Source organism: Lissotriton helveticus, chromosome 2_1, assembly GCF_964261635.1.
Source record: "Lissotriton helveticus chromosome 2_1, aLisHel1.1, whole genome shotgun sequence".
NCBI lineage: Eukaryota > Metazoa > Chordata > Amphibia > Caudata > Salamandridae > Lissotriton > Lissotriton helveticus.
The window spans coordinates 1,059,837,389-1,059,852,227 of record NC_136059.1 but is presented as its reverse complement, the minus strand read 5'-3'; the positions used below and the strand labels follow the sequence as shown (position 1 = coordinate 1,059,852,227).

Sequence of the window (14,839 nt, the reverse complement as noted above, 5' to 3'; positions counted from 1 at the left end):
CCACAGATTCAAACTGCTTGCTCTTCACGTAGCATGCAGGCTTTGTGTTTCGGGCTTCTTCTTTCACCTGTTCTTCTATTTTAGGGCAATTGACTTCTCTCACCTGCCCCTGTGCCTAGATTGAGTACATAATCTCCAGGGGTGGAGGTATAGGGGTAGGTGGGGTTGTTGAAGTAGTCCATTTGGGCACACCTCAAGCAAATGCTAAGTGATTACTGTTATCCTCCCTTATTCTCACCACCAGCTTATTCCCCTAACGCGGATAATACAGTCCTAGTTTTCTCTGTTTCTATGTTAGAGTAGCCACTTATTGTCTGGGGACGGTGGAACTAGGTCACCGTGCAATCAGGGTTTTCACAGCCCCTAGGGCAAGGACTGGTGGGGGAGTCTGTGCCACTAATATTGGTCTTCGACAAACCCTACACTTTCCTGTATCAGCGGTGTGATCATGGGTATCCTCCCTGTTGTCAGTTCAGCCTTCTGTTCTCTCCCGCAGGCCCGTCTCTTTCCAGGCTCAGATGTCTTGTGGGGACCATGCCGTTACGGATCCATTCTCTGCCACCGAGACTGAGAGCTCCGGGTTCTAATCCTGCTTGAAAGGCATGCATGTTGGCTGTGAGGCTCCTCTACTTTTTTGGCACTTGACACCTCCGCTGTCACTCCACTGCCTGGACTGCTACTGATCAGTCAATGAAATACTCTTCTGTGCCCATATTGTTGCTGCACAACCTCTTCCTCATCCCTGGTATTCACTTCAATCTGTCCCAATGTTTGGGCTATAATCTCTTGCCGAGATGGTGCAACCATTGTTGTTGCAGTCTATTGGCTAACTCTCATAGCCAGTAGCATGAAAGGGGCAGGATTATGGGACTACTATGCTTCAGTAGTTGGGAGCTTACACAAGCGTGTCCAGCTTCATTGGCTGCAGGCCATGCCACCCATGTCCAGTTTAGTGATAAGGTCCCCACCCATAGCTAGTTTATGCAAGGTCTGGTGTATGACAGGCTACCTATGCGCAAATACCTGCTGAGTTACAACGTAATCCTACTCGCCTATCTGACACTCGTGTCCATGCCTGTGCAGGTGTGTTCACGTGTACCTCAGCTGTTCAGCATGAAGCTTTATTTTAGAATACGACCACTGCTAGTTATCACTGTGAACCAGCTAACAGTACTCGGTGGGACATGGTGCAGTGTCAAAACATTTAGGTGGGATTAGTGGGTCAGAGCCACTTTTTCGCAGTGGGGATACCTTTATAGTATAAATTAGTAAAATTGGGGCCTTCAGTAATTCCTTGTAGAGCTAGCTCCATTCCACTGAAACAATCATTCTCAGTGTAGGTGCCATAGGAAATTCTTTCTGGGTGGCAGTGTGTTTGATGTTCAGGACTAACTGGACCTTTTTAACGCTAGCTTGTTTTTAATCATGCCTGATTGATCAATAACTATTATTTCATTGTGCATAGTTAAGACATAATGTAGTTTAGATTTATGAAGTGTCATGTTTTAGTATATTTTCTTCAGTCATGACTTCACAGATTAAAATGTTGGTCTATTAAATATTTCTTTGATTAATTTTAGCTTGTGCGGCTCGACAACCTGTTTGCTTACTGGAATGTGAAATCAGAGATGTACTACCACAAAAGTTACACTGAAGCTTTGGTAAGTCAAGGAGCAAATGATTTTTGCATATACTTGTTAGTTTTTATCCAATACATCCTGTTTAATGTATGTTCAGAAATTATCAATTGTATTGGCATATCTCCAAAATACAGAGCCACTCAGTTTCTAATAAAAATAAGTGTTTAACAACAAAAAGTAAAGTAGTGATTTCTCCCTTTTAATCCTAAAATAAGCAACAAAGTCAAAAGGATGTAAGTGAAAAATACAGAAGTAACTTAAGCTTTGACGTATTCTGTAATTGTTTTGGTACTGTGTGGCAAAGAGAACCTATTCACTCTTGATCAATACACTGCTAACACTCAGTTGTATTTGCATCTTATGTAAACTTGTTAAGCAATGCCTAGACTTTACCCACTCCTAGTTGTCTGTGGTTTACCTCATATGTAATCCAAATTAAACATACTTCATACTGTAAAACAACAGTAAGCTGTACCCCTAAGCTGAAGTCTGGCTTACTGGCTTATCCACTTGACTGCTAGTGCCTCAACCACCACCCCTTATCCCCCTTTCCCCCTGCTTGTGTTGTCTTTTTTTATTTAACATTAGGGACAGCTCATGGTGAATCCTTCATATATTTTTTTTCTGCAAAAGGTATCCAAGCTATGTTGGTCATTTTTCCCTGCATGCTGAGGATTGTAAATACAAACACAACAATGATGGACAGAATGTGGATCAATGTCACACATTCACCCCAGTCCAAAGATCTGGGCCCAAATCCATCGTTTTTCCACTCCACACCACCCTGGGTTAGACAATGGCGATATGCAAATCAGCGCTGACCCTGTGCACCATGGGAACAGTCCAGTCCGAACTACAAAAGCCATGTCCTTCCCAGAACGAAAACAAGCATCCGAAGACCGGCCCGGTTTCGAGGTAACACCTCTCATCAGCCCGGCTAGCTTGATTCCAGTGGTGTGGAGTGCCTGGGACTCACGTCTGAGCATCCCCAGTACACTTGGAGCTGTAATTGCAAACACAACAATGATGGACAGAATGTGGATCAATGTCACACATTCACCCCAGTCCAAAGATCTGGGCCCAAATCCATCGTTTTTCCACTCCACACCACCCTGGGTTAGACAATGGCGATATGCAAATCAGCGCTGACCCTGTGCCCCATGGGAACAGTCCAGTCCGAACTACAAAAGCCATGTCCTTCCCAGAACGGAAACAAGCATCCGAGGACCGGCCCGGTTTCGAGGTAACACCTCATCAGCCCGGCTAGCTTGATTCCAGTGGTGTGGAGTGCCTGGGACTCACGTCTGAGCATCCCCAGTACACTTAGAGCGGTAATTGCAAACACAACAATGATGGACAGAATGTGGATCAATGTCACACATTCACCCCAGTCCAAAGATCTGGGCCCAAATCCATCGTTTTTCCACTCCACACCACCCTGGGTTAGACAATGGCGATATGCAAATCAGCCCTGACCCTGTGCCCCATGGGAACAGTCCAGTTCGAACTACAAAAGCCATGTCCTTCCCAGAACGGAAACAAGCATCCGAGGACCGGCCCGGTTTCGAGGTAACACCTCATCAGCCCGGCTAGCTTGATTCCAGTGGTGTGGAGTGCCTGGGACTCACGTCTGAGCATCCCCAGTACACTTAGAGCGGTAATTGCAAACACAACAATGATGGACAGAATGTGGATCAATGTCACACATTCACCCCAGTCCAAAGATCTGGGCCCAAATCCATCGTTTTTCCACTCCACACCACCCTGGGTTAGACAATGGCGATATGCAAATCAGCGCTGACCCTGTGCCCCATGGGAACAGTCCAGTCCGAACTACAAAAGCCATGTCCTTCCCAGAACGGAAACAAGCATCCGAGGACCGGCCCGGTTTCGAGGTAACACCTCATCAGCCCGGCTAGCTTGATTCCAGTGGTGTGGAGTGCCTGGGACTCACGTCTGAGCATCCCCAGTACACTTAGAGCGGTAATTGCAAACACAACAATGATGGACAGAATGTGGATCAATGTCACACATTCACCCCAGTCCAAAGATCTGGGCCCAAATCCATCGTTTTTCCACTCCACACCACCCTGGGTTAGACAATGGCGATATGCAAATCAGCGCTGACCCTGTGCCCCATGGGAACAGTCCAGTCCGAACTACAAAAGCCATGTCCTTCCCAGAACAGAAACAAGCATCCGAGGACCGGCCCGGTTTCGAGGTAACACCTCATCAGCCCGGCTAGCTTGATTCCAGTGGTGTGGAGTGCCTGGGACTCACGTCTGAGCATCCCCAGTACACTTAGAGCGGTAATTGCAAACACAACAATGATGGACAGAATGTGGATCAATGTCACACATTCACCCCAGTCCAAAGATCTGGGCCCAAATCCATCGTTTTTCCACTCCACACCACCCTGGGTTAGACAATGGCGATATGCAAATCAGCGCTGACCCTGTGCCACATGGGAACAGTCCAGTCCGAACTACAAAAGCCATGTCCTTCCCAGAACGGAAACAAGCATCCGAGGACCGGCCCGGTTTCGAGGTACACCTCTCATCAGCCCGGCTAGCTTGATTCCAGTGGTGTGGAGTGCCTGGGACTCACGTCTGAGCATCCCCAGTACACTTAGAGCGGTAATTGCAAACACAACAATGATGGACAGAATGTGGATCAATGTCACACATTCACCCCAGTCCAAAGATCTGGGCCCAAATCCATCGTTTTTCCACTCCACACCACCCTGGGTTAGACAATGGCGATATGCAAATCAGCGCTGACCCTGTGCCCCATGGGAACAGTCCAGTCCGAACTACAAAAGCCATGTCCTTCCCAGAACGGAAACAAGCATCCGAGGACCGGCCCGGTTTCGAGGTAACACCTCATCAGCCCGGCTAGCTTGATTCCAGTGGTGTGGAGTGCCTGGGACTCACGTCGGAGCATCCCCAGTACACTTAGAGCGGTAATTGCAAACACAACAATGATGGACAGAATGTGGATCAATGTCTCACATTCACCCCAATCCAAAGATCTGGGCCCAAATCCATCGTTTTTCCACTCCACACCACCCTGGGTTAGACAATGGCGATATGCAAATCAGCGCTGACCCTGTGCCCCATGGGAACAGTCCAGTCCGAACTACAAAAGCCATGTCCTTCCCAGAACGGAAACAAGCATCCGAGGACCGCCCGGTTTCGAGGTAACACCTCTCATCAGCCCGGCTAGCTTGATTCCAGTGGTGTGGAGTGCCTGGGACTCACGTCTGAGCATCCCCAGTACACTTAGAGCGGTAATTGCAAACACAACAATGATGGACAGAATGTGGATCATGGGGCACAGGGTCAGCGCTGATTTGCATATCGCCATTGTCTAACCCAGGGTGGTGTGGAGTGGAAAAACGATGGATTTGGGCCCAGATCTTTGGACTGGGGTGAATGTGTGACATTGATCCACATTCTGTCCATCATTGTTGTGTTTGCAGGTACCGCTCTAAGTGTACTGGGGATGCTCAGACGTGAGTCCCAGGCACTCCACACCACTGGAATCAAGCTAGCCGGGCTGATGAGAGGTGTTACCTCGAAACCGGGCCGGTCCTCGGATGCTTGTTTCCGTTCTGGGAAGGACATGGCTTTTGTAGTTCGGACTGGACTGTTCCCATGGGGCACAGGGTCAGCGCTGATTTGCATATCGCCATTGTCTAACCCAGGGTGGTGTGGAGTGGAAAAACGATGGATTTGGGCCCAGATCTTTGGACTGGGGTGAATGTGTGACATTGATCCACATTCTGTCCATCATTGTTGTGTTTGCAGGTACCGCTCTAAGTGTACTGGGGATGCTCAGACGTGAGTCCCAGGCACTCCACACCACTGGAATCAAGCGAGCCGGGCTGATGAGAGGTGTTACCTCGAAACCGGGCCGGTCCTCGGATGCTTGTTTCCGTTCTGGGAAGGACATGGCTTTTGTAGTTCGGACTGGACTGTTCCCATGGGGCACAGGGTCAGCGCTGATTTGCATATCGCCATTGTCTAACCCAGGTTGGTGTGGAGTGGAAAAACAATGGATTTGGGCCCAGATCTTTGGACTGGGGTGAATGTGTGACATTGATCCACATTCTGTCCATCATTGTTGTGTTTGGAGGATTGTAAATATGCCCAGAATATATGGTTTTCCCTATAGGGAACTGAAAATTAACCAAAATGTGTCATTTTTTAAACTGGGGAGAAAGTGCTATGCAAGAAAGTGTGTGGTTTCTTTTTGTAAAATTTGCAATAATAAAGGTTTAGCTGCGCTAGGATTGCCCTCTTTCCAGCTTTCAGAATCAGGCAGAGTTGTTTAAAAAAGTCACTACAAATTTTGTAGGGGATGGTCAGTGTTACCTATTTTTTCCGTTTCTCTCTGATCACGGTTTGTTAGGGGAAAAGGGTGTGAAATCGATGGGTCAATTTGGAAAGCTATTCATTTATGAAACGTAGACAAAATTCTGAATCAGCAAGTGGCCATTTGTGTAGGCTGCTCAGCAATTTACATAATATATATATATATATATATATACATATATATTCACTGAAAAAACCATAGGTTTTACACACGTTATAGTTAGGAAGTAGCATTTACAAAACCTATGAAATTCACTGAAAAAACCATAGGTTTTACACACGTTATAGTTAGGAAGTAGCATTTACAAAACCTATGAAATTCACTGAAAAAACCATAGGTTTGACACCAGTTGTAGTTAGGTGGAAATTTTACTGATATAAAACCAATGAAATTCCACGTTATAGTTAGTTGGACTCACTATAACTTGCGCGTGTAATGCACTGCTGATGACGTCACATATTACATCACTCATGACATCACTGATGACACCATCCAGTGAATGTGTGTCTTTCTGAAAAATAAATATGTGTTATATATGTATATATTATTGAATATCTTAGTGAATACATATATTACTGAGTAATGCTTAAATATTTAAATATATGTATTAGTGTTTCACTTTGTGTATAAGTGGCTGCATGGGTTGATCAGTAGGTACATGTGTATGTATATAGGTTATTAGATGTTTTTCTTAGTATCAGTATGAGTGTTTGCATGGTTTGGTGGAGGTATTACTTAGTACATAGATGCAAGAATGACTGAGTCTCTGTTTGTATGTGTTTTGAAGACAGCGTATGTGAAGGACTGTATGGGTGGATTAGTGTGTATATGTCTGTGTTAGTGAGTGAATGACTGTCTTATTAGTGTCTTTATCAGTAACTACATATGTTTTAATGTAGTATATGTGAATATTGATGTATATAAGTGACTATATGTGAGAGTGAGGGATTGTAAGAGTTCCTGTTTAAATTAGTATGTGTTTCTATAAGTGATTTTTTAAGAGAGTAAGTATGTGTAAGTTTCCTTAGAAGTAAAGTGGTAGTGTGTGTATAGCTGTTTATGCAAATAAATGGATGTTCAATAGTTTATTTGCATGTGTGAGTATGTGTGTGAATAACTTTTGGATGATTGTCAGTGTGTAACAGGATGTGTAGGTGTATCACTACATATGATTAGTGAATATATGTATGAGTGACTATATAGAACTGTTGGTGAATTAGTGCATGTGTATATAGATGGTGGAATTATTGAATTGGTTGTTGTAACTGGTATGGGTATCTCCATTTTTTTGAAAATGTTAGTTTCTATTTTTGAATATGTGTTTCAAGGGTTAGATTACAGTGAAAGGAGGTCTGCCACTGTGTCACAAGGATGGTGTCATCAGTGATGTCATGAGTGATGTAATATGTGACGTCATCAGCAGTGCATTACACGCGCAAGTTATAATGAGTCCAACTAACTATAACGTGGAATTTCATTGGTTTTATACCAGTAAAATTTCCACCTAACTACAACTGGTGTCAAACCTATGGTTTTTTCAGTGAATTTCATAGGTTTTGTAAATGCCACTTCCTAACTATAACGTGTGTAAAACTTATGGTTTTTTCAGTGAATTTCATAGGTTTTGTAAATGCTACTTCCTAACTATAACGTGTGTAAAACCTATGGTTTTTTCAGTGAATTTCATTGGTTTTTAAAATGCTAATTCAGAAATATCTCGTGTATACAACCTATACTTTTGTCAATAAAGGTCTGGCAATATTTTTTTCGGAAACAAGCCGTTTTCTTCACTGTTCAAGTTGCATAGAGACTCCTTGTAAAGCGATACAGAATTAGAAAGTCTGTACCTTGCCTTTTTTTGAACGCATTAAAATTTGTCTGTAAATAAAAATAGCCTTTCTAAACTTTCGTGCGCGACCCGGTGTGCGCACTCTCGGCAACAGTTCTCAATAAAATGGATAGCGCATTTCCAGGCTTTCGTGCGCGACCGACTGCGCGCACCCGCCTATATATTTCGTGAAAACTTTGCAATCTGAACTTATTGAATTTCTTCATAGACCCATCAAAGAACTTATACTACGTCAAAGACACTAAACCTAGGCTTCTTTTTTATTATTATGAAAATTTACATTAAATGGAGCCGAATGTCGTTTTAAACTTTCGTGCGTGACCGAATCTACACACCTTGGTATTTTAAAAAAAATATATAAAAGGTTTTATACTTTAACAATTGTATGCTTGAATCGAGCTCAGAAGATATATTAAATCCGGATGTGTTTGGATTTACTCCTTTTCACGTTTTGAAACTTCGCTGAATTAGACCGCTACTTCCAAATGGCGTACGTGACCAGATACTGTCACCGCCTACACATCCCGAGACGCGCATGTGAAGTCATGTGACTCGAAAAGAACACTTCCAATTGGTTCTTAGTAGTTTCTATTCTGCAATTTACACGGAGGACTCCACCCACTTCCCTCACTATCTTTTGTACTCTCAAAAGAGAACAACGTTCAACATCCTTCGGAAGACTTTGCTGAAATGGCTGCCGCCCCGCATTCATCTTCCGAATCTGAAGGAAATGAGCGACTACCTTTAAAAAGAAAAAAGGAATCTTTTATTTGGCAATTTTTCACTTATCCTGAAGAACAAAAGAAAGTGAATGCGCCAAAAGTTACCTGCACGATATGCAATTCGGTTCTCTCAAGAGGAAATCCAAGAAAAAAAGATTCCTTTTCCATACATACCATGGTGCGGCATGTCAAACAAGTGCACCCTGTGGAATTCGCACAGGCATCGACAAGAGCCCTGGCCACGCTATTACCATCAGAGGTGGCCAGCACATCTTCTGATCGACGACCTGTATCTCCATCGAGTGCTGTGATGGACTTGAGACCATATCTTGCAAAGGTGCACATGAAATGCAACGAGTGTGGAGAAATTCTTCTGTACGGAGAGCAGAGCCTCATTCTTACTAAACTAAAAATTGAGAGTCATAAATGCCCCAAGAAAAGATACATTTCTTCATTTCATTTTGATCCTGTGTCACACATGAAAATGTTGTTGCAAGTTTAAAAAATCAAAAACAACATAACACTTGTTTAAAAAAAAAAAAAAAAAAATTTCAGAACTAACTCATTCTACCAAAAAGAGCTCCAGGAGCATATTATAAAGGGGGTTTATCTCCGCTTTTTTGGCTTTCGTTCGTGCGCGACCGTGCGCGCGCACCCGCATATATATTTCGTGAAAACTTTGCAATTGCAACTTATTAAATTTCTTCATAGACCCATCAAAGAACTTATACTACGTCAAAGACACTAAACCTAGGCTTCTTTTTTATTATTATGAAAATTTTCATTAAATGGAGCCGAATGTCTTTTTAAACTTTCGTGCGTGACCAATGTACACACCTTGGTATTTTTTAAAAAATATATAAAAGGTTTTATACTTTAACAATGGTATGCTTGAATCGAGCTCAGAAGATATATTAAATCCGGATGTGTTTGGATTTACTCCTTTTCACGTTTTGAAACTTCGCTGAATTAGACCGTTACTTCCAAATGGCGTACGTGACCAGATACTATCACCGCGTACACGTCCTGAGACGCGCATGTGAAGTCATGTGACTTGAAAACAACACTTCCAATTGGTTCTTTGTAGTTTCTATTCTGCAATTTACACGGAGCACTCCACCCACTTCTCTCACTATCTTTTCTACTCTCAAAAGAGAACAACGTTCAACATCTTTCGAAAGACTTTCTTTTCACGCGATAATGTGAAATACTGAGATTGTTACAGGATTTTCTATCAGATATGTGTTCCCATTTCTGTTGAAGCACTAACACCGTGGAAAATTCCACCGATAGCAGTGATATTTTTAACGCCGAGCACCGGCGATTTTTATCACTTAGAAGCCTTCCTATTATGAAGGTTTATCTCCTAAGTCTCTGATTCTCAAACTGTGCAACGCGGCTCCCCTGTGTGCCGTAATAAGGTGCTAGGGGCACCGCGCACATTCTAGTGTGACTAACCATCCATAAATTCCACGGACATCTCTACCCGGTTATCTGCAATTGTGAACATCAAAAGGAGCTGCGCTACGCCCCTGTAAGAGGCCTCACTCCCACTGCTGCAACGGCTTGGCAGTCCTCCAGATGCACAGGAAGTTCTGTGTCGGTCTCAATACCACTTACGAATTGAAAATAAGCACTGAAGAATATTTATGCTGTAGCAGGAGGAGTACTACATGCTTGCAGAATGCATTCTATTACCTATAAAAAAGTGAAACACCCACGCTACAATCATATAGAATACTTCCTCTAAAGAAGCCTGTGAATAACTTTAAAACATCAGGTTAACCTTTTTTTACTCTCTCATCATTGTTAAAGATAAGTATTTACAATACTATATTAAACAATGCCATGGTTGTTGCTTTTTAATTTTAAAAATCTTGCAATCTTTCACAAACCCAATACTCATGGCTTCTTTTTCGTGACAAAAATATTGCAATATTACATACGTACATAGAATAACAGAAAAAACATAAAACTACAAAGGCCAAACAGTCTACTAAATGCGGATTTGTAACCTATGGGGCAGATTTATGTTAACTACTTCATACCCAGATATGCACCAGTTAATGTGCACCACAGTATGCTAGTGCTCCGTTACCCATAGTGTGCCACATTTGAAATGTGGCGCACCATGGTACAAAAACACCATACATGCGTAACACATCTGTGCTGAAAAAGTAATACATTGCTAGAGTTGCATCGCAACTGTGATGCAGCTCCAGCAAGGCTCACCAATGCACTATATTCACAATGCTGCGTCAATACCTACGCCTGCTTCAAGCACATGCACAGTTTTGAAACAGCATGGGCCTGAAAGTCACTGAGTGAAATATCATACATTACAGTCAGCCACTTTCAAGACGCATTCCTTCAGAGGAACACTTACCGTTTATTAGAGGTAGATCGTCCGACTCCACCGGAGGACACCCCTAATAAAAAAGACATATATATAAAATGCGGACTAGCCGCTGTATCGTGCTAGCAAACTTTAACTTAAAAATCGTTAGAAAAAACAAAAGGAATCGAGCAAAATCAGTAGGCCACTGATAGGATCTCTTTTTGACCTCGCTAAAATAGAAACATTAGGAACAACCCCTCATGAGAAATATGAAACTAGTGAGAGAAACCGAGCTCGACGCCATGATGGCTGCAAGATAGCTCGGCTCCGCCGCCCACCCCGCCCAAAATAACGACAAACTCTATGCAAATATTATAAATAAATACAACACACCAGCAAAGTAACAGGGTAAAACGTTTTATTAAATAACTATTTACATGGCAGCCTGCTGCAACATGAAAACAACACTTCCAATTGGTTCTTACTAGTTTCTATTCTGGAATTTACACGCAGCACTCCACCCACTTCTCTCACTATCTTTTCTACTCTCAAGAGAGAACAACGTCCTACATTTTTCGGAAGACTTTGGTGAAATGGCTACCGTATCTCATTCATCTTCCAAATCTGAACAAAATGATCGACTACCTTTAAGAAGAAAAAAAGAATCTTTCATCTGGCAATTTTTCACTTATCCTGAAGATCAAAAGAAAGTAAATGCACCAAAAGTAACCTGCACGATATGTGACTCGTTTCTCTCAAGAGGAAATCCAACAAAAAAATATTCCTTTTCCATACATACCATGGTGCGGCATGTCAAACAAGTGCACCCTGTGCAATTTGCAGAGGCATCGACAAAAGCCCTGGCCACGCTATTACCATTAGAGATGGCCAGCACATTTTCTGATCGACGACCTGTATCTCCATCGAGTGCAGAGATGGACTTGAGATATTTAACTATATATGGTCTATAACCTATGGTTTTTTCAGTGAATTTTCATGGTTTTGTAAATGCTAATTCCTAACTATATATGGTCTATAACCTATGTTTTTTTCAGTGAATTTGCTCCGCCGCCCACCCCGCCCAAAATAACGACAAACCCTATGCAAATATTATAAATATACACAACACACCAACAAAGTAACAGGGTAAAACGTTTCATTAAATAACTATTTACATGGCAGCCTGCTGCAACATCGATCCAAATGCATGACACTGTTCCTGTCAAGGTAGCATAGCTGGCGGCCTAGGGGTGGAGGACCTTTGTGCAAATACCCCGAGGAGTACTCTGGATATGCTTGGTCCCTGAGATGCTTCGATGTCACTACCTTCCACAAATGGCATAAGTCCTGGATGTTGGGTGCCATAGTTGAGGGTTTGACCTAAAGACACGTCCTGCGGTCCCTGGTCCAACCATCACATATACCTCCGCCAGGAGACGGCGTGGGGTGCACTGGAAGGGAAAGGCGGCGCGAACGAGCCTCCCCCACCTCCCCAGGTGGAGGTTTCTCAGCTACACCCCTAAAGACACGTCCTGCGGTGCCCTGGTCCAACCATCACGTATACCTGCGCCAGGAGACGGCGTGGGGTGCACTGGAAGAGAGAGGCGGCACGAACGAGCCTCCCCCACCTCCCCAGGTGGAGGTTTCTCAGCTACACCCCAGCACTTCACTGATCTCCTTGTCCTCAGTCAAGCATCAATAGTAAGATTTTCATAGGTGAGTGTAGGTTCATAGTTTGCCATCCACAGACTAAAAGCCTGGAGTGGCAGTGAAAAAACCATAACTAGGTAAGAAGGAACGCAGAGGCTGTAGGAAGGACTCTGCATATGCTTGGTCCCTGAGATGCTTCGATGTCACTACCTTCCACAAATGGCATAAGTCCTGGATGTTGGGTGCCATAGTTGAGGGTTTGACCTAAAGACACGTCCTGCGGTGCCCTGGTCCAACCATCACATATACCTGCGCCAGGAGACGGCGTGGGGTGCACTGGAAGGGAGAGGCGGCGTGAACGAGCCTCCCCCACCTCCCCAGCTGGAGGTTTCTCAGCTGCACCCCAGCACTTCACTCGACATAGGCGGCCGGCTCCCGGGGTCCGGCGGAACTTTTAGCCTTTTGGTGACTCTTCCATTCTGGACCTTGTCCCACAATCAGTTTGACCTGAAGACACGTCCTGCGGTGCCCTGGTCCAACCATCACATATACCTGTGCCAGGAGACGGCGTGGGGTGCACTGGAAGGGAGAGGCGGCGCGAACGAGCCTCCCCCACCTCCCCAGGTGGAGGTTTCTCATTTCCCCCCCCGCGCTTCACTCGACAAGATGAGTTGCGCCCGCTCCTGCAGCACATTGCCTCGCTCGGCCAGCTGTATTACGCCTGCTCTTGCTATTACAGCGTCTCACCCGCCATCCGGCTGAATTGCACCCACTCTTGCGGTACAGCGACAGGCGGCTGCCACGGAGCTCAGGAAATGGCGGTCGGCTCCACAGACTTGGGCCTGGCCTGCAAGGATGGCTCTGGACAACCCTGGAACTCGGACGCTTGACTGCTACGGCATGGGCCCCATTCCCAAAAGCGTCCCATCAGCCTTGAAGATTCTACAAGAGTCACCGGGGCCCCCGACTCCCGCAGAGTTCCGGTAGGGAGCTTCTGCCATGATTGCTCGCAGAATGGTGACGACGTAGCCACGGGGTGCTCTCATGCTGACGCCAGCTTCAGTCTGAAACTTCCAGAAACACTGTAGACTACCAATTCAATCAGTTCCGGTGGAGCCCCAACGACGTATCGCGTTGTTGCATAATGCGTCATATGACACGCCGCGTTAGCGCACCCGGAAGTGCTCCGGTGCGCGAGGCGCGAAGCGCAGCTTCCCGGAGGCAATCCGGGGTGCGGTGCGGCGCGGAGCGCGTAACGTAAGCATAACAGGTCATGTGACTAGTTAATAAAACTTTTCATTGGTTTAGAAATACTTTTTGTCCCAAATGATGAAAACCCCTCCTTCTTTCCTCTTGGCTCCTGCCCCCTCCCCAAGTCTTGCTCGGCCAGCTGAGTTTTGCCCACTCTTGCGGCCTACGACATGGATACGCCGGGGTGTTATGGATCAGTATGAGCAAATATACACTTGGGGATTCACAAGCAACAACAAGCCTTTGTATTTGGGGCTCTAAATCAACAACAGTGATAGAGAACAGAACCGAACTAAGCACTCAGGGGCTACGTTTAAACGTAACATCTCCCCAGAGGTACATCACCTTACACACACATGCACTCTGATCTCCTTGGCCTCAGTCAAGCATCAATAGGATGATTTTCATAGGTGAGTCTAGGTTCATGGATTTCCATCCACAGACTAAAAGCCTGGAGTGGGAGTGAAAAAACCATAACTAAGTAAGAAGGAAGGCAGAAACAGAATCTTCCTCTGCAACATCCGGCTCTGCATCGCTACTTACTTATAAATGCAGAAAAAACTCAATTAACACAAGGGCTCTTTTCAGAGCCACCTTATATCAAAGCACTCAAACTTCTGATTTATCTCCATTTTCACTCTTGTAAATAGGTGTGCACGCCCGAGTGCGCGCACCACGCAACTTTAAAAAAAAAAATATATATATATTTTCGCCTTTAAGGACCATAATGCACACCCTGAGAAAACCTACGCAGCAAAACAATCTCTACCTTCTCCCCTTTCCATGTTCCAACGCTTTGAAATGAACAATATATTTACTCGCAGTGACAAAATGGCGGTCAACACTTCCTGATTTCCTTCGAACCGAACGTTAACAGACGTCACGCAGCAAAATTCCGCTCGCGCGCAGCCGCTTGAGTGCGCGCACTCGTGCGCGCGTATAGATATATAATTGACTTTAACTTTAATTTTCTCAGCAACTACTGAACGGATTTACACCATTCCAAAAAAAG

General features: G+C 44.5%; 1 protein-coding gene across 2 annotated transcripts in view; it reads left to right on the top strand.

Annotated features, from left to right (window-relative positions):
- Positions 1–14,839, top strand: part of VPS13A (vacuolar protein sorting 13 homolog A) — a 2,196,319-nt gene that overhangs the window by 252,514 nt on the left and 1,928,966 nt on the right. For both annotated transcript variants that reach the window (XM_078675860.1, XM_078675861.1), the window contains exon 9: positions 1,581–1,661. In XM_078675860.1, the coding sequence (XP_078531986.1) occupies positions 1,581–1,661 (81 nt within the window). The remainder of the gene's footprint in view (positions 1–1,580; positions 1,662–14,839) is intronic.